Genomic DNA, 23,582 nt, shown 5'->3' with positions numbered 1-23,582 from the left:
CGCCCCACTGCTCTACAAGCAGTTTAAACTGGAAAACTAAAATGATAATAACTAATGCTATTCCCATTTTAGATTTCCTTCCTGCTTAGGTGCGTGCGGGGCAGAGCATGGGCCAGGGGGACGAGTGCATTACACAGCCTGGTAGGGAACATGCCCAGCCTCCCAGTCCCCGTCTGAATGCCGAATCACGGCGCTCAGGCCAATCACAATGCAGAATTGCAGCCTTGTGATTGTTAGGGGATTCTGGGAGGCTGTGTGCTTCCTGTTGTGACGCAGAGAAGATGTTGGAGGAGAGGCGATGGCCGGCGGCACCCAGGAAAGTCATTTTATTTTATTTTTTATTCCCCTCCCTCTGCTCCCACTCCCTCCCAGCCCATCACCCCTGTTCAGTAGCAGCCGCTACTGACAATCAGCACTTCTACAACCTCTGAATAGGGTGGAGGAACATCAGGTTTGTCCATCATCTGATTTGCAGCAGATCTCCCACTCTACAAAAACCTAGAGTAGACCCTAATTTGTAACAAAAATAATTAGTAGAGGAAACCGCCCTGCACGTTTGTACTTAAACCATATACAGGCTTTGCCAATGTTTCCCACTCAGGGTGTTTTGAGATGCACCACTTTCTATGCCTGGCTTATTCTTGCTAAAGGACATTACATTTTGCCACAGGTATTGCTAGGAATTATTCCACAGAGAAAGACCAAACCCTCGCTCAAATTGTTTTCAAATGCTACACATTTTCAAACAAAACCCCTCAACATGTGTGCCAAACAATCTACTTTTTACCACTCACATCTTTACATTTTGTTTTTGGCTCTTATGACCATGCACCTTTAGACTTACCTTTAATCACTATCCTACTTCACCCCATATTGTTAATTAAATGTGTTGTAAAATGCACTGTCTGGTACAAATGTTTTAGAAATGTCTAGCTACTATGCAAGTTTATCACAAAAAATCCTGAATAATAGTTTGCAAGTTTCAGCTACTTTTCTTCTTGGCCATCGAGTCTATATTTTGTCTGAGGTCGGCCTTGGTGACCGTTCACGTCCTACTTTCACCCCATAGTCATTTTTTACCCACTTCATTCCCTAATGGCAGAGAAATTAAGCATTCGGCCCTCCCTCTCACTCACCTGCATGGCTCTCCGGAACTCTGAGACGGGGATGCGCATGGTCCCATCTTTGTCCATGTTCTTGAAGAAATCCCACAGCCGCAGTTTCCGCTCATCCAGGTAGTTCTAAGGAACACAAAACGTACATCATTGAGAGAGATAAAATATTCAAAGGACCAGTGATGTATCCCACACAATTATGAGGGGCTTCTTAGGAAAAGGAAGACATTTCCAGTTGGGGATGGGGTTGGAGGTGTATGCAGATGGTGCATCACCGCCGTCCAGCAGGTCACTGGGTTAGCAGCTATGCATCAGTACTGGTGGGAAAGGCATGGCAGGATCAGAGGAGGCCCTGGGTGTTGTCCACTTCAGCACATGAAGACCATAGACTAGCAAGGCAAACCTGCAAACCCTGACAGGTGATGAAACAAAGACCCATCATCAGCCAAGGCATGGACCTCGACAGTGGTTATGTCATTTTTAGGTCTCGCCTGAGCCAGCACATGCGCTGCTCTGGCGAGACATTAAGTTAGGGCTTTTAAAATTCCTACCATGTGTGGCATACTGCGAGCGCTTACGCGCACAGGCACGAGCGGAGGTGCCGTGTGGCTTTCCTCTCGCTCTGCTGCGTGCGCCCCGCGCTCTGCCTCTATGTCTTGCTCGCCCCTCCCCCTCGCCACCACAGAGCGCGTCTCGCGGCCGCTCAAAATGAAACCATGTGCTACCGCTTTCACTTTCACGGCCGAGTAGCCGTTTCGCTTTCACGGCCGCGCGGCCAATGCTTGTTTAATTTCTTTTTGGCGTTTCATGTGGGCGTTTTATCTTTATCAATGGTGGCTACCTTTCTTTTGTGTGGAATGGCTCGTGAGTCCACCTCTTTATTTAATTTGGCCACGGACAAATGGACCACATTTTTCCTCCCTCAACCATTTCTTCTTGGGCTGCGATGAGTACAAGGGAAGTGGGCAGTTCACTGCACCATGGATTGATACTTTTGTCTTCCCCAATCGGTATTGTTTACTTATATTTCTTCCGATCTGCATGTTTTTTGTAGTCAAGGGGAGGGCTGGCTCGAACCCGATTCCAGAGTCTCATATACAGTATGTAGTATTTTGTGTGATATTTATGTTATTAGAGTGTCTCCTAGCATTCGTACCACTCTTGTTTAAGTTGTACAGATTATTGAACTATATGCTTTCTTGAGGCAGCTAAGCTGTTTTGCTTACTATTGTGGAAAAAGAAATAGACAAATATTTGGAATCAGTAGTTACTAATGATGCGAAAACCGTTACACAAAGACACACTCTTTAAATCATTTTTTGCCTCCCAGTTGATTATTCTACAAAAAGGATTCCAGCACATTTTCTGAGTGAGAAGTGACTAAACTGCATTTGGCACACGCGGTCTGTGGAATAAGGTGCTCCAGGCGGTGCAAGTCTTTGCACCTGTGATTGGAAAGGAGTCGCTTTGGAGCCTACTTCAGTGACTAGGCTGTGATGAAGTGGAGTAGTGTGGCTCACTGGTTAGAGGCGGCAGACCCGAGAGCAGAGGACGGCCTGGGACCAGGGTTCGATTCCCGGCGCGGCAGGTTTCTGGACCAGGATCAGCGGACTCGATAATTCTCTCGCCTCGGTGCCCACTCTGATCAGCGCTCACACTCGGCAACTCTGGGCATTAGCTTGCCTCATCTTCACTAACGGCCCCACCAGACCGCCGGGGATGCCTGGTCTCACCCTGGAGATACCCATTAAGGGACCATCTCTCAGGGAAGCCAGGAAGGGTTTCGCAGCGGTCGAAGCGCCTTGGGACCCTACGGGTAAGTAGTGCGCTATATAAATGCCTATACAAGTGTTCCCGCCTCTGTTTCTTGCCTTGGGTGGAGGGGAGGCTCCTTCGAGCTTGACATAATAAGGTAATTTTATTATTCTTGTTGTATTTTTTTACCCTAAGGGTTTTGCGAGTATCCAATGATTCACTCCACCTAGGGTGTATATCTAATTAGATACATCATTTAGGGAATGCAGAATGCAGCATGCCTTCTTCGATGTTTTACCAAACTACGCTTGCTGATTACACTGAGTGCTCAATTAGATAGCGAATGTGTGACATTGTTTCAACACCAACTCTCTTTTTTCTTGCCAAACATGTCATGTACTTGATAGGAATGTGCTAGCACATGCGTAACGTGCCTGCAGGTTTCCCGGATGCACCCACTGTACAGTTCTGTACTATAATAGGTCACATTTCACAAAGGCCCAGGCTACAGCATCCCACATGAGACACAAAACTTGGCAATTGACAGCAGGCTATCTCACAAATTACATACAATTTACAGGTGTTTGCTAAAGACAGAGCTATCCTTCAGGTGAAGCCGAGCAAACAAGCTTTGGCATTAGACAGCATATGTAGCAGGGTACACATAATTGGAAGGCCAGGTCTCAGATAGCCGCACCATCCTCAGTTGACACCAGACTTAAACGCTCAGCCATCAGACAGCAGAACTATCTTAAAGGTTTAGATATCTAATAACTCCTCTCTTGAAAATCAGCAGCTCAGCCACCTGTTCACTCTTTCCTCAACCTTGGCCATCCACTAATGTATACTGCATCAGGATTTTCAATGCCGAGAGTTCACTTTGGTTATTTTGATTACTTAGTTTCAGTTCTGCAGCGAAACTGTTTTTTGTTTAACATTAAAGCTAAGCTTTCACACGATTTCAACATTCACCCTGCATCTCATAGTTTTTTGTTCTCCCTTACCCCTCTTCTCTTTTACTATAACTTTTAATCTCCTTCTTGCAAATCCCAATGCTGTGCTATAATAGAGAAACCGAGGTAATTCCTCATACGGTCATATACATTTGGGACTAACTTAACAAAATCAATGTTACTGCAACGATTTCCACATGTAAACCAGTAATGCAAGTCATGCTTTTAGCAGGTGATAATATGTTTAGAATTCCGTGCAGCATGACAGGATCCAGGAATTCTGCTATGCGGTAACGGTACACCACTATTATACCCTTTTCCCAAAAAAAATTGATAACTGGGCAGCTTCTAATAGGCGATAAGTCTGCCACATTCCCCTAAAAAAGGCACATTCCTCACCCTAATGGCAGCCCATTTTGGTTTATTTATTATGAATCTTCTATATTTTGTTTATCTTCTACGTCGCATTGATCCACAAACGTGATTGCCCCCCCTTCACTCCCCACTCTCCTACCCAATGAAAATCCCTTGAAAGTAAGTGCCCCAACATAGCTTAAACACATGGTCAAAGCCATTAGCTCTGGCTAAACACTTATAGGTCCCAAAGGCGAGACCTATTGGCTCTGCCAATGCTTGGTAAAAGTTGGAATTGGGCCCTAAGAACATTTTTAGCTAGGGTTTTTAAGAGTAGGACTGGATAAGAATAGGAGCTGTGCTACTTTAACAAATTCCTTTGTATTCATATGGCAGGGGTGGGCAGTTCTTGTGAGTGTTGGGGCTCTGCCCTCCCTTCGGCATGTCCCTTTAATTCTAAAACACTAATAGTCAACAATAAGACACTATTCACAATGAGTGCATTAAAAGAATCAAATCCCCTCTAGTAGCAAGGGTCAGGCAGCAGTCTCAGGCAGTGAAATCGGTGCAATGGCTGACACATGCACAGGAAGGCACATGCATTAGCTAGAGACAGATTGTCCAGTGCTGGTGATATCCCAGCCTTGGTGCCAGGGGCCAGCCATGCCTCAGTACCCCCCTCTATGTGATGCACTGCAGCGTCACTCATAAACATAGCACCAGTGGCTTTAGGCTTCAGCTTTGCAGTGCCTGGGGCTGCATGTCAATCAGTCTCCTCACCCTCTCCCATCCCATCAGTGAGTGGAGTGGCGTTAGCAAGCCTCACTGACCCCACCCTGTGACAAGTTGGGAGAAGGTGGGGTGGAAATGCAATTGGCTGCAGGGCAGCTAGCTTAAAACTGGAGCTGGAGCAGTGCATCAGCATGGTGTGTGCACTGTGCAGGGTCCAGCTTTCAGTTCCTGTTTCAGTGCTTGAGGCAGAATTGCCCGGTTACTTACCGGTAATACACATTACTCCGAGTCCTGGTCTCCCCGTCCCATTCCTGACAAGTGAGCAGCTAGTCTGTTCCACAGAAACCCCTACCTAGCTGAGTTGTTTGCACTTCCCCCTATGATTACGTCACCATCACGTGACTATAAAGGGGGAAGTGCATCTAATCAACATCCTGAAAATACCAAAGAAAAACAGAACGAAAAAACAGACAATCACCCAAAGAAAAACCCAAACCAGGGAGGGAGGGAAGGGCTCAGGAATGGGACGGGGAGACCAGGACTCGGAGTAATGTGTATTACCGGTAAGTAATCGGGCATTACCTCCTCGTCCTGTCTCCCCGTCCCATTCCTGACAAGTGAGCCATACCCAAGCACACGGTGATTGTGAGATAAAAAACAGACCAGAAAGTATGAGAAAAAACAGGACCATTTTAATCATCAGAAAACAGTACAAACTATAAATCATGTACAGAAGACAGGACACAAGCCCCGAAGGCAGCAGAGGCCGCCATCCCCAACTGAAGACGGTAATGAGCAACAAAGGTATGGGGAGAAGCCCACGTGGCAGCATTGCAAATGTCCCTCAACGAGACACCCTTGAACATGGCCCAGGAGGACGACACGCTCCTAGTCGACCTACCCTGAATAGAAGAAGGCAGAGGACAGTGGGCAGAATCGTAAGCAGAAACCACAGCACCCCTGACCCAACGAGACAAAGTGGACAAGGAAGGACGAAGCCCCAGCCCCGAGAGACCATAGGTGACGAACAGTGAATCAACCTTCCTGAAGCCAGCCGTACGCTCCCAGTAGATGCGGAGAGCCCGCAGCACATCCAAAGAATGGAGGAGCACCTCCTCAGGAGAGGCAGGAGCCGGAAAAAACACCGGGAGGACAATATACTCCTGACAGTGAAAGAAAGACACCACCTTAGGAAGAAAGAACTGACTCGGACGGAGAATGACCTTATCCTCGCAAAAGCGCAAGAAGGGAGGGGAAGCCATCAGCGCCCCAATCTCACCAACCCTCCACCCAGAAGTAATGGCCACCAAGAAAATAACCTTAGCAGAAAGGAATTTCAGGGCCACGGAATCCAAGGGCTCGAAAGGAGGACCCGTCAAAGCCCGGAGAACCAAGGGAAGATCCAAGGTGGCACAGGAGAATGAGAGACAGGACGCTGAAGCAAGAAACTCCGCAGAAGGCGAGCCACCAACGGGGAAACAGAGGAAACAGAAGAATGGCAGCCCACTGGGCCCGAAGAGAAGAAACCGCAAGCCCCAAGACGAAACCATCCTGCAAGAAGTCCAAAACCTTCACGGCCTCACAGGAGGCAGAAGAGAGACCCCTCACAAGACACCAGGAGGAGAAATTCTTCCAGTGACGCTCATACGAATTCAAGGTGGAAGGACGTCTAAACAGCTGGAGACAACGGGCAACCTCAACCGAGCAACCCAGACCCAGCAAACCTAACCTTTCAAGTGCCAAACCCCCAGCCGGAGGCGACGCAGGGAGGCAACCCCCAGAAGAGGAGCCCGCAGCGGGGAGGGAGACAGGGGAAACCTCCAATGAGGGCAAACAGAAAAGGTCAGCAGAAGGGGGAACCAAGACTGCCGAGACCATTCCGGAACCACCAGGAGAACCTCCTCCGCACGATCCCAATGAATCTTCCGGAGGACCCTCGGAATTAAGGCAAACGGAGGGAAGGCAAACAGCAGACCCCTCGACCACGGAATCGAGAAAGCATCGGTGGCCCACGCCAACGGAGAGGGAACTGTGCTGCAAAACCGAGGAAGAAGGGCGGACTCACTCTTCTGAGGCAAACAGATCCAGCCAAGGAAGGCGAAACCGGCGGACAATCAGGTCGAACAGATCCGGGGATAGACAAAGGGACACCGAGGAGGGGAACACCCTGCTCAAAGAATCCGTAGGCCCATTCTCCTTCCCCGGAAGATAGACCGCCATCAGAGACAAGAGATTCGACTCGGCCCAAAGGCCGATCTTCCGGGACAGGAGAAACAGAGCATGACACATGCCCCCCTGGTGATTCACATAAGAACGAACCACCTGATTGTCCGTCTGCACAGAGACCGTCCGACCCCGAAGGAGAGGACCGAACCAAAGAGCCAACCAAACCACTCTCAACTCCTTCCAGTTCGAGGACTGGAGGGATTCGAAACTGGACCACCGACCCTGAGCCTTGGAGGCACCCAGAACGGCACCCCACCCCAAAGCACTGGCGTCCGTGGTCAACACGATCACAGACTGAGGAGGAAGGAGATCGAACCCCCGGGAAAGAGAGAGAGGGGACAACCACCACTGGAGATCCGCCCGAATCCCCGGAGTGACAGGGATTAGAGTCTCGTAGTCCAAGGAGGCAGGATCCCAGTGCGACAGGACATGATGCAACAGGGGGTAAAGATGGAGCCTGGACCAAGGAAGGAGATGCAGAGTGGAAGCCATCTCCCCCTGACTACGCAACCAGAGACGGGCAGACACCCTGGATTGGGACAGAAGGCAGGAAAGATGACGAAACAAAGTCAACTGCCGCTCCTGCGAGAGAAAAACCATGTCCAAGTCCATGCGGAAGAGAGCCCCCAGGAACTTCAGGGACTGGGAGGGCACCAGGGAGGACTGCCTGTGGTTGATAAGGAACCCAAAGGAATCGAGCAGAAGACATACCTGGTCCACATCCGACAGAGCCTGCGAAAAAGAAGGAGAGACAATTAACCAGTCATCCAAATATGGAAAAACCAGAAGACCCCTGGAATGAAGGATACCCACCAGAGGGGCCAAGAGCTTGGTGAACACTCTGGGCGCCGAGGAAAGGCCGAAAGGAAGCACCCGGAACCAATAGTGAAGGCTCTCCACAGCAAACCGGAGAAAACGATGGTCTCCCGGATGGACAGGAACGTGCAGATAAGCATCCATGAGATCCAGGGACGCCAGGAAGCCCCCTGGCAGGACCAAAGGCAGGATGGACTGGGGCGTCACCATCTTGAATGGACGGTGGACCACGAAGCGATTGACCCGCTTCAGATCCAGAACAGGACGAAGATCCGAAGTGTCCTTCTTCGAGACAAGAAACAGGATAGAATAGCAACCCTTGCCCCTCTCCAGAGGGGGGACCTCCACAATAGCCCTTTTCTCCAACAGGAGTCGCACATCTGCCAACAAAGCATCCCTGCGCAGAGGAAGACGCGGCAGGGGAGTCTGAACAAAACCCGGAGGAGGAGGAGAGGAAAACTCTATCCGGCAACCTTCAGAAACAGTCTGAACCGCCCAGGCATCCGGAACCGACAACCACTGGGCGCGGAAGGATTGGAGGCGACCACCAACCGGCAAGGGCAGACAGTCATTGAGAAGAGGTGGAAGCGGGGGTGGCAACACCGGCAGAGGCCCGGGGCTTGGCACTTCCAGGGGCCCCCCGGCCACGACCCCTGCCTCGAAAGGGCTTAGAAGCGCCACGAGCAGGAGGCCCAAAAGCGCAACGGCAACCAAATCCACGACCCCGAGAAGGAGGGCGGACCAGAGCCACCAATTTGCGGTTCTCAGCAGACTGCTTGACCATACCCTCCAGCTGAGGGCCGAACACCTTGGAACCTGCAAAGGGCAATTTAAGGAGGACTGACTTCTGCAAAGAGTCCGCCTTCCAGGAACGCATCCAAATATGACGACGGGCAGCGATGGAAGCACCAGAAGCAGCCGCCGCCGCCCCCAAATTGCCAAAGGAAATATCCGACAGGTACCGAACCTGTTGTTCCATCAAAGACAAAAGAGGCGTGGCATCCTCGTCGTCCTGCAGTAGAACCGACAGGGACTGGAAATCCTTAAGGAGCAACTGAACCATATAGTTTGAATAGGCAGTTGCACAGATGGAAAAATTGGAAGCAGCATAAGAACGCTTCACAGCACCTTCAACACGCTTATCCACAGCGTCCGCAGGAAGGGCGTCCTCAGAAACGACCAAGCCCTGAGAAGAGAGGCCAGCCATCAGATTATCCACCTTCACAGCCTGAGGGAACTCAGAAGCAAAACCCTCCAGAGGGTAACGCCGAGACAGGAAACAAGGAAAAGCAGACTTGCCCACCTCCTGCCATTCGTGGGACAACACCTTGCGAATAGCACCGTGCAAAGGCAAAGAATCCGGAGCAGGCTGGACATATTGCGTGAAGAAGTCATCCTCCAAAACATCAGCGGCAGGAGGAGAGAACCCCAAATTGGACCTAACATGTGTGAAAAGTTCAGTGAGCTCAGCACCCTGAACAAAACATCCACGCACACCCTCATCCTCCTCAGGACCCAAGTCATCCTCAGGGACAGCCTGCGGATCCACAGAAACACGAGGCCTCCTGGGAGGAGGACCAGCCGCATCCCTAGCCAGGAAAGCAGCAGCCACAGCCTCACTGACAAGGAGGCACAGGGCATCCAGAGGATTCGCAGAAGATGAAGCCTCAGCATCCATCCTAGAAGTCCAAAAACCACACCAACAGGCAAAAACAAGGACAAAAAAACATCCAAGAAGGACCCCATATATACAGGACGAGGACCCGAACACCTGCGCCAGGAAAGCAATGGGCCGGCATAAAAAGCCCAATTAGCAGCCAACACGGCCCCTAATGTACAAACCATCGGAGCGCCAAAACACCAACACCCCAAAGCCCCAGCCCGCTAAAGCAGGGCGAAAAAGGACCAGAGGAAACCCAGGGACGGCCGCTGAAGCAGGCCAAACAAAGCCCGGTAAGTGAAATGACTAAAAACGGCCGCTAACGCGAGCTGCGTATACTAACAGTGCCCCAAACAGAGACGGCCGCTAACGCGAGCCGCGTGCAAATTAACAGCCCCAAACACAAGAGGCATCACGGGGGGATCGGTAGCGCAAGAAATAAGGCGGCCGCTCAAGCACGCCGCCGCATCCACACACATAACAGCAGGGAGCTTACCCGGTATACCGGCAGCCCCCAACAGCACAGCCAGGAACGCGATCTCAGGAACGCAGAAAAAAAAGAACAAGATGTTGATTAGATGCACTTCCCCATTTATAGTCACGTGATGGTGACGTAATCATAGGGGGGAGTGCAAACAGCTCAGCTAGGTAGGGGTTTCTGTGGAGCAGCTAGCTGCTCACTTGTCAGGAATGGGACGGGGAGACAGGACGAGGAGGTAATGAGCTATGTGCTTGCTCTTGGGGGTTCAAGCAGCACCAGAAGCTGGGAAACTGAAGGGAACTAGCACAGGTACCTGAGGGTAAGCAACAAAGAAATGCTTGCAAATCTTATATGAAAGCCTGCGAGTGAGAGTGGGTGTGTGTGTATGTGTGAGCAAGTGTATGTTCAAGCCAATGTGGGTGTGTGTTGTGACTATATGAGGGTTTGCCCATGTTAGTGTGAGAGTGAATAGGTGAGAGTGGTAATGTGTGACAGAGGCTAAGCATAACTGTGAGTGAGTCTGAGCGAGTCATAGTGAGTGAGCATAAGTGAACCTGAATGTGAATAAGTCAGAGGGAGAGTGAGTGAGGGCAACGGACTAAGTGAGGGTGGCAGTGGTTGAGAGTGAGTATGAATGAGTGAGAACGAGTGCAAGAAGGATAGAGTGCGAGTGAGAATGAGTGTGAGTGAGAAAGAATGTGAACACAAGCCAGTGAAAGACAGCATAAAAGAGAGAGAGAATGTTCTGCTTGCAAGTATGCCGCTGGCTCTGGTACAAAAGAGTTAACTCTGGTCTCACGTAGGCACGTAATGCAAACAAGCATTGGCATAGCCAATAGGTCTTGCTTTTGGGACCTTTTAAGTATTTGGTTATGCAGCACCATATCCTTGGTGCAACAACATCAACCGTTGCATGACTAAATACGTTTAAGTTCCCAAAGATGAGACCTATTGGCTATGCCAATGCTTGTTAGGATTGAGCTGGGTGTACTTCTTTCTGCTTTGAATTTGATGCTGTACTCATTCATGGTCAACGAGATGTCACCTTATTTAGACATGTTCCAATCACTCACTGAGCTCCTCTGCACTATCCATTCAAAGCCTATAGTAACTCTACGGCCCTAGGGTCGGACAGGGAGCGCACACTGCCCCAACGTATGAGACAGCCCCCAGCTTTGCCGCTGGAAGCAAAGAGGGTGGTGGCAAGAATCTGCAGAAATCCAGCCTCATCAACATCCTCGAGCCAGAATCCCTTATGTAAATCGTTGCGACTAGGGAGATTTCAAGGTCGGCAGACCTATGCACCTACAAGATCACTTGCAAAGCGCCGGCACTGCGATGGCCCAAAATAAAGGGACATGTAGGGGATCTTACAGCAGCCACCAGGACAGCTGCCCGCAGCTTCTGATGTCCACAGCTGGCATTAGGAAACGGAAGCTGTCCCTCACCAACAATAACCTTCCAATGCAGTGCCGGCGCTTTGCAAGTGAGCTTGTAGGTTCATAGGTCTGCTGCCCCTGAATCTACCAGTCTTTCCCCCTTTCCATTCGTACTTTTCATGCGAATGGAAAGGGAGAAAGCTGCCTGGAGATCCACTTTTCCTTCAAATTCACAAGGAATCTCAATGTTGACACTATGAGCTGTAAAGATGTGTTTAACGGGGAAGTCATTGCATTTTTGTTTTTCACAGTTGCTGAGCCTGCTGCTTAGCACACTTGCAGCCTGCACAAGGCAGAAACCATTTCCCAAATATTCTGGCTGAAGCCAGAGATTGCATACACTGTGCAAACGCATCAGTCTAAACGGGACACTCTTAGATAGTCTGACACAGACTCCGGGTACCAAAAAAACACACAATCGATACTCCAGGCACTGTACACCAAGCTACTGGCACGCCTAAGCAACACTTCCGGGTGCAGCTTCACTAATGAGTGCAAATTCAACTTTGTTATTCACAAAACATTAATTTGTGCATGTTAAATGACACTATAACAGTGTAATTTCATGTATGTGTTTATCTTTCCCACAGGGACAGGTTGTGAGAGTTCCTGGGTGGTGTCACCTGTGAAAGGAGCGCACACCCCCAAAACCTCTAAGGTTGTGAGTGTAATGTTCGCGACCGCGGTTAGCGGTCTAGTTAACTGCACACATGGGAGTGCGTGTACGCAGGCGTGTTACGTCACGCGGTGAACTATAAATATATGGGGCGTGGCCGGCGGAGTTAGTCCGGACCACGCAGTAATGCAAACTGGTGTCCAGAGTCTCTCCCATGCCGCAGCGCTGATACCATCACGGGCATGCAGCCCCAAGACTCGACACTGGCGACGAGGGTCAGTGGACCCATGCTGTGCCCCCACTTGCTGCACCTCGGCCGTGCCCTGTGAGTGTAAGGGGCTCACATTGTGGCTCCCATGCTCGGCGGGCCCAGACCGGGCTGCCCGCTCCGTGCCTGGAACCAGCGGATGTCGGCAGCTGCGGGCGTCTAGCCCCGCTGATGTTCCTGCCGATGTCAAGGACCGCCGACGGGCGTGGTGTGCCCCAAGTGGCGAGGCTGGCGCCCTAGCCCAGGAGGAGGTGATGTGAGTACCGCCCCAGCGCAATCGCGACGAATCACTGATGCCTCTGGTCCGCGAGAAAGAAGGCCATTGCCAGGGCGTAAGGCCCCAGAATAGTTGAATCAGCAGCACGGACACAGCGAGGGTCGCCCAATCACGAGGCAGAACCAAGGCAAAGGCACGACCGGCCGGAGCAGCAGGCAGGATTGTCCTAGGACACGCGCTAGGCCGCTCCGCGTGCCGACATGGCGACCATTCCCCCCATAGAGCCATTTGTAGTGGACGGCGCCCCTGCATCCCTGGCGCCGCGCTGGAAGGACTGGGCGGAGCGTCTGCAGTTCTACTTTGAGGGCGCAGGCACAGCGAGGGAACCCTGCAGAGCGCTGCTTCTTCATTTGGGAGGGAAAGATATCCACAGGATTTACAAGACCCTAGTGGAAGCCACGCCAAAGACCTACGTCACACTCCTTAATGCACTCAATGCACATTTCGAACCCATGGCCAGCAAAGACTATGAACGGTTCATATTTCGACAGGCCAAACAGGAAGCGGAAGAATCGCTTGACGCATTCCATGGCAGGCTTAAAGAACTCGCCAGCACCTGTGGTTTTGGCGACGAGCAAGAGGAGATACGAGGCCAAATAATACAAGGGTGCTACTCATCAAACCTGAGGGTGAAGATCCTGCAAGAAGACGGAAAACCACTAGCAGATATCCTGAAACTAGGGCGCTCCAAAGAACTGTCGCAGGCGAGGGCATCTCACATGGAGGCGGCCCTCCACAGGCCATTCAAGGCGGCACAGGTCAACACGGCCGAACAAGTCAATGTCGTCCGACCGAAATCACGCCAATTCGGAGGGAGAAAGCCACAAGAAAGGCGCAAAGAATGTAGATACTGTGGAGGCCAGCCCCACCGCGCTCAAGACTTCCCAGCACGTGGGAAAAGATGCATCTCGTGCGGACGGATAAACCACTTCGCAGCGGTATGCAGATCCACGAAGTCGAAGAACGAGGCTGCCCACGCCATAAGGGAAAGCCAGGACAGTGAAGATATGGACGATGATTCCAATGACTACCCAGTCCACTACGTGCTCGCCATTGACCAATCACAGAGAAAGAAAAGGCGTCTCCCAAAGTGTTGCATAAGGATACACCAACAGGAAGTAAGAGCCACGATCGACACTGGAGCCTCGATTGAGCTCATGGCGGCGAATGTGTATAACCAGCTACGGGACAAACCGACTCTGAAAGCAGCCAGGATCCGGGTGTTCGCATACAGACAGAAGACCCCAATTCCACTGATCGGTTGTTTCCAAACGGAACTGCAGCACCAAGACCGGAAGGTCCCGACGACCATCTATGTCTCCAAGGAGGGCAGTGGTATGCTCATCAGCGGGCAGGCGGCAGAAGAACTCCAACTAATATCGTTCGCAATGGCCGTACTAACAGAGGAGCTGGACACAATATTAGAAGAGTTCGAAGACACGTTCCGAGGCATCGGATGCCTCAAGGGGAAGGAAGTGTTGCTCCACATTGATCAATCCATTCAACCTGTCGCCCTCAGACATCGAAGAATAGCATTCCACCTCAGAAAGAAGGTCGAGGAAGAACTAGAGGCCCTCGAACGACAAGGCATCATTGAGAAAGTCAGTGGGCCTACCCCGTGGGTGTCTCCAATCGTGGTGGCGCGTAAGCCCAAGCAGCCTGGCCAAGTCCGCCTATGCGTGGACATGTGCCTACCCAATGCGGCGATCAAGAGAGAACGGCATCTGACCCCCACAATCGATGACATTTTAGGGGAGTTAAACGGAGCAAAGTGGTTCTCCAAGATGGACCTCATATCGGGCTATCACCAGCTTCCCCTTCATCCAGACTCCCGCTACATCACCACTTTCTCCACCCATGTGGGTCTCAGACGATATCGACGTCTCAACTTCGGTATCTCCACTGCAGCGGAAGTCTTCCAGAACACCATCCGAGAGGTTCTGAGCGGGCCCCCGGAGTCCTGAATGTCAGCGACGACCTGCTGATATATGCGAACTCAATCGAAGAACACCACCAAAGATTGAGAGGCGTGCTACGGAGAATCAAAGACTCGGGCCTGACCCTGCACCGCGAGAAGTGTCAATTCCTCCGGAACAAAATCAGCTTCTTCGGATACACCTTCTCGGTCCAAGGAATAGCCCCCGACCCGGACAAAGTGAGAGATGTACAGGAAGCCCCAGCTCCCTCCGACATATCAGAAGTGAGAAGTTTCCTGGGCATGGTAAACTTCTGCGGGAGATTTATCCCGGACTTGTCTAACCTCACCAGGCCCCTCCAAGAGCTCATCAAGTCCACCACCCCCTGGCAGTGGGGTGAAGAACAGGACACAGCGTTCCGGGACACCAAGGCTGCGCTGTCGGCAGACAAAACCCTATCATACTTTGACCCAGCGAAGCCTACCAACATAGCCGTGGATGCCAGCCCCTACGGCCTGGGAGCCGTGCTGACGCAAAAACAAGGAAAGGATGACTGGGCACCCATCGCCTACGCAAGTCGGTCGTTGACCGAAACAGAACAACGATATTCCCAGATGGAGAGAGAGGCGATTGCGATACATTGGGCATGCAGACACTTCCACGTCTACGTTTTCGGACACCCGTTCACAGTGTCAACTGACCACAAACCTCTCATCCGATTGTTCCGAGGGTCAGTGTCCAAGCCACCGCCCCAAATAGAAAAGTGGATCCTCCAACTGCAGGAATATTGACTACCAAGTAGAGTACAAACCAGGAGCGACAAACCCAGCGGACTACCTCTCGAGGTATCCCCGAGCTGCCACCAACGTGGAAAAGGAGGACGCAAAGAAAACAGAGGAGTATGTAAAAGTCGTGCTGGAAAGGTCAAGGCCCCTACCGATGAGTTTGGAAATGATTACTGAAGCCACTCGAAACGATGAAGTACTCCAGCTGGTGATGAGTGCCCTACAAGCCAACGACTGGAAAGCCGTTCAAGCTTCACTAAACAAAAGGACGCCACAGGCAAGAAGCTCCCTGGAGACCTTCCTGAAAGTAAAAGAAGAGCTGTCAGCAGACAGCCAGGGGTGTCTACTGAGAGGACCACGGATCGTGATGCCTGAAAGCCTCACCCGGCAAGCAGAATGCTGGCACACCGCGGACACCGAGGCATAGTGAAGACCAAGAGTAGGCTACGAGCGAAAGTGTGGTTTCCGGATATGGACACCAGAGTGGAACAGACAGTCAAAGAGTGCCGATGGTGCCAAGCCGCAGGGCAACCCGAGCGTCCGCCCCCGGTCCTCACAGAAGACAACCCACAGAGACCGTGGGAACGCGTCAGTGCGGATTTCGGGCACCTCCCCGATGGGAGATATGTACTTGTCATCATAGACGACTTCACCAAATACCCTGAGGTGGAACTCGTAACAACTCTCACCGCCAAGGAGGTCATTGCAAAATTTGAAAAAGCAATCACCACGCACGGCATATTTGAGTGTGTCAAGACAGACAACGGGCCGCCATTTCAAGGACAAGAATTCGCAGAATACCTCAAGGATTGGGGAATCCACCACCGGAAAGTGACCCCCCGCTGGCCTCAAGCCAATGGGGAGGTAGAGAGGTTCATGCGCACGCTGAATAAAGTTATCAGAATCGCCCATGCAGAAGAGGCTCCCCTGGAGAGAGCAATTTACACATTCCTGAGGGAGTATCGACTCACACCACATCGCACCACGGAAGCAGCTCCAGGCTCCGCTGCCATGGGGCGGATAGTCAGAGACACCCTTCCCAGCTATCCTAACTGGACACCAAACAACGAAGACCCACGAAAAACTCTATCCAACAGGGCTCGGTCCAATGACTATGCCAGCTTTCGACGAAGGGCCAGAGAACCGACAATCCGAGAAAACGACAAGGTCTTCGTGAAGGACAGATATTCGGGGAGCAAGTTCCGACTCCCATTCCAACCCAGACCATGGACAGTCACGCGCCGCACCGGTACCATGGTGACGGCGCAACGAAGGATGGAAACGGTCACACGCAACATATCTTTCTTCAAGAAAGCCTCCCCGAACTCCCCAGGCCCCCAAGGTCAGGAACCAGAGAACGAAATATCCGGCCAGCCTGAGGGACCAGATAGTCCAGGAGGGGGTGAAAATGATACCATGGGTGAAGACATGACGGCGAGCCCCTCAGTCACTGAAACTCCCAGAATCAGCAGTCCCCGGTCCCCGGACGATCCCTGGGGTGCCAGAGTATCCCCTCAAGAGACCCCACGGAGGGCGCCATCCCGGGGAGAGACAGCGGGATATGGGCTAAGAAGAAATCCGGCCCCGTCCTCCCAACTGGCGAACTTTGCCGTAGGCTGTTCATGAACTTTACATCCATCAGACTGGTAACAGGCCGGATGCCCATTACTGTTTTTTTTCTTTCCACTGTGACTAATAATGGTTTACGTGCATGTTAGTTTGTTTTAAATAAAGGTTAAAAGGAATGTAATGTTCGTGACCGCGGTTAGCGGTCTAGTTAACTGCACACGTGGGAGTGCGTGTACGCGGGCGTGTTATGTCACGCGGTGAACTATAAATAATGGGGCATGGCCGGCGGAGTTAGTACGGACCACGCGGTAATGCAAACTGGTGTCCCGAGTCTCTCTCATGCCGCAGCGCTGATACCATCACGCCCATGCGGCCCCAAGACTCGGCAGTGAGCATTCAGAAACATTTTGGGGTACTTTCCACACACTATATTCAGCTGCAGACTTTTTGTCAAGATCATAAAACTCCTTTCAGAGTGAGATACCAAGAAATTCCATGGGGGGTGTTGGAGGATGGGGCATTTTCCCAGTGGAGAAATAAAAAAGTTATTCCGATCAAATTTACTGATTTGTTTGTTTATGCATAAGGAAATATACTCTTGCTACATTTTCTAAGGGGGTAGGGGGAAAAATTACAGATGTGAGCACTCTTAGGAATCCTTGAGAGTTGCAGACGCCCAAACGAATGCCTGGAATTCAGAGAGTATTAAAATAAAATTGAGAAATATATTCCAAATGAAGGTGGAAGGCTTCAGGAGTAAATCTCTGACCTTACACAAGCATTGACCCGAAAAGACAAGCAGACACCTTTACAAACTCAAAGTAAACACACTTTAAACAAGCATTTGCCGCGCGACCCGGCCAGGAGTTGTGTCGTGCGCAAAAATTAATTTAAAAAAACGCGAGTGGTGAAGTGAGTGGTGCACGTGTCATGAAAAAGTGCTGTGTACGCCGCGCGCGCCTGTGCGCGTTCTGGCAAGCTGATCGCCGCTTTGGGAGCACTGCTCAAAGCCGCTCCTAAATGTTTCCCCAAGCAACGCATGCGCGCTGACTCAGCGAGACCTAAAAAGCTGGTGCTGGCATTCTGAAAGTAATTTTTGGCATATGGGACACCCGTAGCAAAATGGTGGCCCTTACATATTGGTGGGAATTCTTAGATTAAAGGAGGACAAACATGGCATGTGGGGGAAGCCACTCCTTACTAAATGTTAAAGGTTGGCCCTAACAACTAATAGTATTTTTTGACATATGAATCACCCATGGCACCTTGACGTCAATGGCAAAATTCTGGCATGTTGGAGGTTATTCTTGGCATAGGGGCTATTCATGGCATAAGGGGCCGACCCATGACCAAAGGCCAGCCTGGCACAATGTAAGTAATTATTAACACCTGGTTGGGGTTTGAGTGGTGGGGGGAGTGAGGAGACCTTGCAGTACATTTTGAAAAAAATGGGCTCAACTTATGGGGAGTGTCGGGCTTCATTGGCTTGGCACACGTTAAAAGTATCTGAATATTTAATGAGTGTCTTTTCAGCACCTAGGGCTTAATCTGGCAGTAAATTGGTCAGATATGGAGAGGCTTTCTACAGGGATGCAGCATTTTCAACAGCTGGGTCCACCAAACTCTACCACGGTACAAGAGTATTTAATGCAATTAGTAGTGGCTTGGCGGCTTGGGAAGAGTTCCCAGGCATAGCGTAGCAGCTGGTTTATGTGGCTCATGAATGCCCTGTCCAAAACAGGATGAGATTTTTTCCAGCACTATAGTTCTGCATGCTTTGGGCTTTCCTAGAAAGAACAGCAGTGTGTCATTTCATGGCCCAGAAAACGGAGGGAATGGAAGCACAGCAATCAGCTTTGGATTTTTCCCAGGGTTATGAGGCATGCATTCATGTGGCATGCAACTGATGGACAGAAGAGAGAGAAGAAACAAAAACAGAAATAACCATGCCTGAATGGTTAAGGCTTACTTGAAGGTCTCTCAGCCTGAAAGCTGAGGGATGGGCAGAAGAGGCTCCTGGAGCCAAGGGAGGGACAGACAGCTAAAGAAGAACCTTGGTGTCTGCTCCCTGAAAGACATATTTACTTGTGCAACTCGTTAATCATCAAATATAAAGGGTGCTTGGGAGCGAGTGTAGCCTTTAATTAATGGAGTCCCTTAAAGCCTCACGGCGAGGGAATTAAAGAAAGAAGAAAGAAAGAAAGAACGTACATTTGTTTCTCATTTTAGGTATGTATGTGGTGTTTCATATGCAGTTACTTCAAGGTGAAACACCAACAAAATACTTTAGAATAGCTTATTCTTTTTAGCCACATCTTTGACCCCCACCACCACATTCACTGACCCTGACCCAGTTCACTCAGGATTACAGTTCGCACACTTGTGTATGCACTTCTACTGGTGCATGCACATTAACCGCATCGCTGCGGCGGTTATTTTTCCCCTACGCAGCTTTTTTCCAAAAGCCGCGTTAGATGACGAGCTCAGCTCGTCATCCGTACACGCCCCCCGTGGCTGATGACGAGCTGAGCTCGTCATCAGCATTGAAGGGGTTAAGACAGCCTGGAAATAAACATGCTCATGCTTTCAGACCATCTTCATTTACAAGTACTTGCAGATGCAATGCCATCCACCAGGGAATACAATCATGTACCCCGCGGGGGCACTCCCCACAGTTTGGAGAGCTCCGCCTCAGATTGTAGACATTATGAGGTTCGATGCCAAACTACTCAAACAAAACTGTAAGCAGGCTTAGCTTGGTCATAAAGGAGTCTGTGCATAAAGACCAAGTTGGCTTCATTAAAAATAGATGTGGAACAAATAACAGAAGGCAAAGTTAAGTCTTAGTAAACATTTGTAGAGACAGGCTGGTCCACACTTATTGTTGAATTTAGATCATGAGTACTAACAAACATTCTCTCAGGGGCTAGGAAGTATGGTCTGTGGCCTGGCCGAGGGTGGCATTGATGCCAACAGGGTGAGGGGGAGCAAAGCATATAGATGGTGTGGACAGTGAGTCACAGAGCTATTTTGAGGGTCATAACATATCCTTCCTTTACCTTTGTTCCTAATTGGCACTAAGTGATGGAGGTGGGTGAGTCACAAAAGGCTCGTACAAAGCTCGAGCCAGATGTTTGGCTCCTGCGCAGCTTGAAGTTCTCTTGGATCCTTGAGCCCAAAACTGAGCCTTAATGTGTCTTCTGTCCATCACCGACGCTCTAACCTCATGTGCCAAGAACTAAAGACAAAGCGTTCCCTTTTGATGGAAAGTGTAGAAGGAAAAGAGGTATCCATCTAGTGGTTGAAGTGCACAATGTGAAACCAGAAAACCTGGGATCAATCCCGGCTTCCCCATACGGCCACACTGTGTGAAACTAGACAACTGATTTATTTCACTTTTCCTCCTTTTTTCTTCATTATTACATATGAGATCACCCTGAAATGCATGAGTTCAGGGTGTGTGCTGCACAAAACCTTCTCTTGTGTTTTATTTAATAACCTATAATGCTGTTCCAAGTATAATAACAACCTAGGCCACCCAGAAGGTGCACTCACAAATTACTTGCCTCTTGGTTCACTAATGGCATTGTTGGCAGGGCGGGGAGCAAGAATGTTTCTAAGTTCTTGTTTAAAAGCTATCACTTTTAATAAAAGTCTCTAAAGGAAGTGATATAATCTGATGTACTAAGGTGAAACGCTTCTGCGTGTCAATGACATTTTTATTTTTATTTTGGAGACAGTTCAACACATTTTTACGTTTGTTGCACAGTGTCTTTCAAAATGAATGTCTTCCTATAGATAAGTGGTTCAGGACACATTCCTTGCCTTCTTTTTTCCTTTAATATAGTTAACTTGCCTATTTAACAGCTTTCTGAATGTTGGTGCTCTGTCAAGTAAACAGCAACTCAGTGCTGCTGTTCACCAGGGGGCCACATGTAAAATTCAGCAGGATAGCAAGCGGCCCGGTCCCTAATATGAGTTTCCCTGAGTTGGATATTGAGAAGGCCTTTCATAGTGTAGAAAGAAATAATTTGCATGAAGTTTTAAGAAGAATGAACCTGTGAGAATTGTTTTGTACAAGTCTCATAGTAAGTGCCTTCTGAAGCCTCTTTTAACACTAATGGATTACTTTCCAAGGAAGTGGCCATAAAAAAGGTACTAAAGAGGTTGGTCCATTATCTCCTGGTCTGTTTAACCTTTCCCGAGAATTTTAGGAACTACCAATAGACAAACCAAAGCAAATAAATGAGGTGTGGTAGATTCATTTGAAAACAAAACATTGCTTTTTGCCGATGACATGTTGCTAACTATTTCCAAATCAGAAACACCCATGCCAAACTAATGGAAAGATGTGGTTCCATTTCAGTTTGCATTTTGAACTAGTCCGAGTAAAGCTTAGTGCTATTGTCTAAATTGATTAACTGTGTGTCCTATGATCATTTCCAATTTTTCTGGAAAGCAACAGAAAAAATATCTGACAATAATAGTTACAATTTTTAAAAATATATTATTAAATTAAAATATGAAAGGGTAAAAAGACCAAATTGAAGTTGACAGTGCAAGATTGGGCAAACTAGGCCTGAGCAGTTGGGCTAAGCTTAATGCAGTGAAAATGAACCTTTTACCATGAATTATTTATGTATTGCATAACCTATGTAGTAACCTAGCTTACAAGATTGCATCTGTGGTACTAAGTGCAAACCACTCATAGGACATGTATTCTTTATAAGGCTATGTTTTGAGTAAATATCAATAATACAGAATTGCCAAATTTTGACCACAATAGAAAATGTAGCTGCATTAGAGCATCTCTTACAATAATTACAACAGCAGATAGGGTTAGGATTCACACACACCTTCTGCCTACAATTAAGACCATACACTATTCATTTCCTTATGTGCTGGCAAATCTGAAAGTGACGTCTAGGTTACTTGTGTTATCTTCAATTTGAGACAACACAGAAATGTGCTTTGCTGCTAAAAGCCTGCATGGACACGCATGGATCGAAAGAGGCCTATTAATGACTAGTCAAGTATTAAATAAGTGATCTAGAATACCCTCAGTGATTTACAAAGGTCTCTCCAAGGTTGAAATGTGAAACAATTTTAGATTGCAGAAAACTGTAATACCACTTTCAGAGATAAACCCATCAACACTGAGAAAGCTCTCATGATTGCAAAATTCTTATTGAATCCGACCTACTAGGAAATTTCAGCATCAAATTCAAACTTATCTCAGATGAAAACATAACCTGTTTAGAAAAACAAAGATGTGACTGGCCAGTAGATCTTGGAATACAGATCCCACATATGCCTCTTTTTCCGACATGGGAAGTATTTCAAAGATAGGCCCAAGCTTAGCAACAATATGTGCTCAGCAATGGATCTTATTGTGCAGCCATTAAACTCCCTTGAAAATGCAAACACTAAATCTCACAGACAATTATTTGTGCTGGAGCTGCAAGTCCTCTGCTGGTATTCTTACTACAATGATGGCGAATTGCCCCGCAGAAGAAAACATCTGAAAAAGCATCTCTGAAAGTGCTTTATTCACTTTAAACTGTGAAATGAATCTGTTGCCTTCAATAATTATTTTAATGGCAATCTCCATAATGTTTCATTTAACGCTGTTCCAAAGGAAATATTTTGTGACAAGTTCTAAGGGAAACATCCGTTACAACGCGGATGTTTCAACGCGGTGCTGTTACGACGCGTCCGTAACAACGCAAGTCGTTACCACGACTTGCGCTGGAGGGCGCTAGAAGATTAAAAATAGTAAATTTACTATTCCAACACCTTCCCTAGTGTCCACGGGGACTGGTGTTAGAATAGTAAATTATACTATTCGATATCCGCGCCCCCAACACAAGTCGTGGTAACGACTTGCGTTGTAAGGGACGCGTTGTAACAGCACGCGTTGTGACGGTACGCGTTGTACCGTCACCCATCCAGTTCTAATGGTGCGTAAATCCTTATTACTTATTGGAAGTCTTACAATGTGATTCATTCAGAAATTTGGTTGGCTGAGTTGTCATCCCTCACTATTCTGGAAAAATTACACCTTCACATTTCAGAAACAAATAGTCTATTCCACGAATAAGGGACTCTTTCCTGAAGACCTGTGTTAAGTTGACGTCTGCACTGTTTTCCTTACCAGTATTCTCATTTCAAACATTATTTCTAAAACGCTATGCTATATGTCTGAATGTCATTGTGTTGTTTGTGGAGATGTTAAGTGTTGCATTCTGTGATAATATATAGTACAAATCACATCAGGGAAAAGAGAGAGAGTTAATGAAGGATGTCCTAGAAAATAGTGGCTTAGACAAGACTGGAGAGTATAGAGGCTTACTAAGAGAATTTACTTTCCAGGATGGCATTCTTGGCAATGTTGTCAGTGCTGTTGAATAGTAGAGGTGGCAGAGAAAAACAGGACATGTGGGATGCAAGTTTCAGATGTATGTATAGAGACGCAGGAAGTGATGATCGGGGCACAGAAAAGCAAGATAAAGCAGTGGTGGAAGGATATGGCTGCATCTTTGACGGGACAAGGGGATTAACATGAGGGAACGTCTACTGAGCAAAGGCAACAGCAGAGGGGGTATTTTACTGCCATGGGG

At 48.9% G+C, this 23,582-nt stretch overlaps 1 protein-coding gene across 1 annotated transcript in view; it reads right to left on the bottom strand.

Annotated features, from left to right (window-relative positions):
- The window catches only part of LRRC74A (leucine rich repeat containing 74A), a 173,124-nt gene that overhangs the window by 32,034 nt on the left and 117,508 nt on the right, over positions 1-23,582 (bottom strand). Inside the window, exon 11 of the mRNA XM_086936619.1 lies at positions 1,137-1,241. Coding sequence (XP_086792745.1) covers positions 1,137-1,241 — 105 coding nt within the window. The remainder of the gene's footprint in view (positions 1-1,136; positions 1,242-23,582) is intronic.

Source organism: Lissotriton vulgaris, chromosome 9, assembly GCF_964263255.1.
Source record: "Lissotriton vulgaris chromosome 9, aLisVul1.2, whole genome shotgun sequence".
NCBI classification, from domain to species: Eukaryota; Metazoa; Chordata; class Amphibia; order Caudata; family Salamandridae; genus Lissotriton; species Lissotriton vulgaris.
The sequence above is the reverse complement of the archived record's forward strand: the minus strand, read 5'-3'. Positions and strand labels throughout refer to the sequence as shown.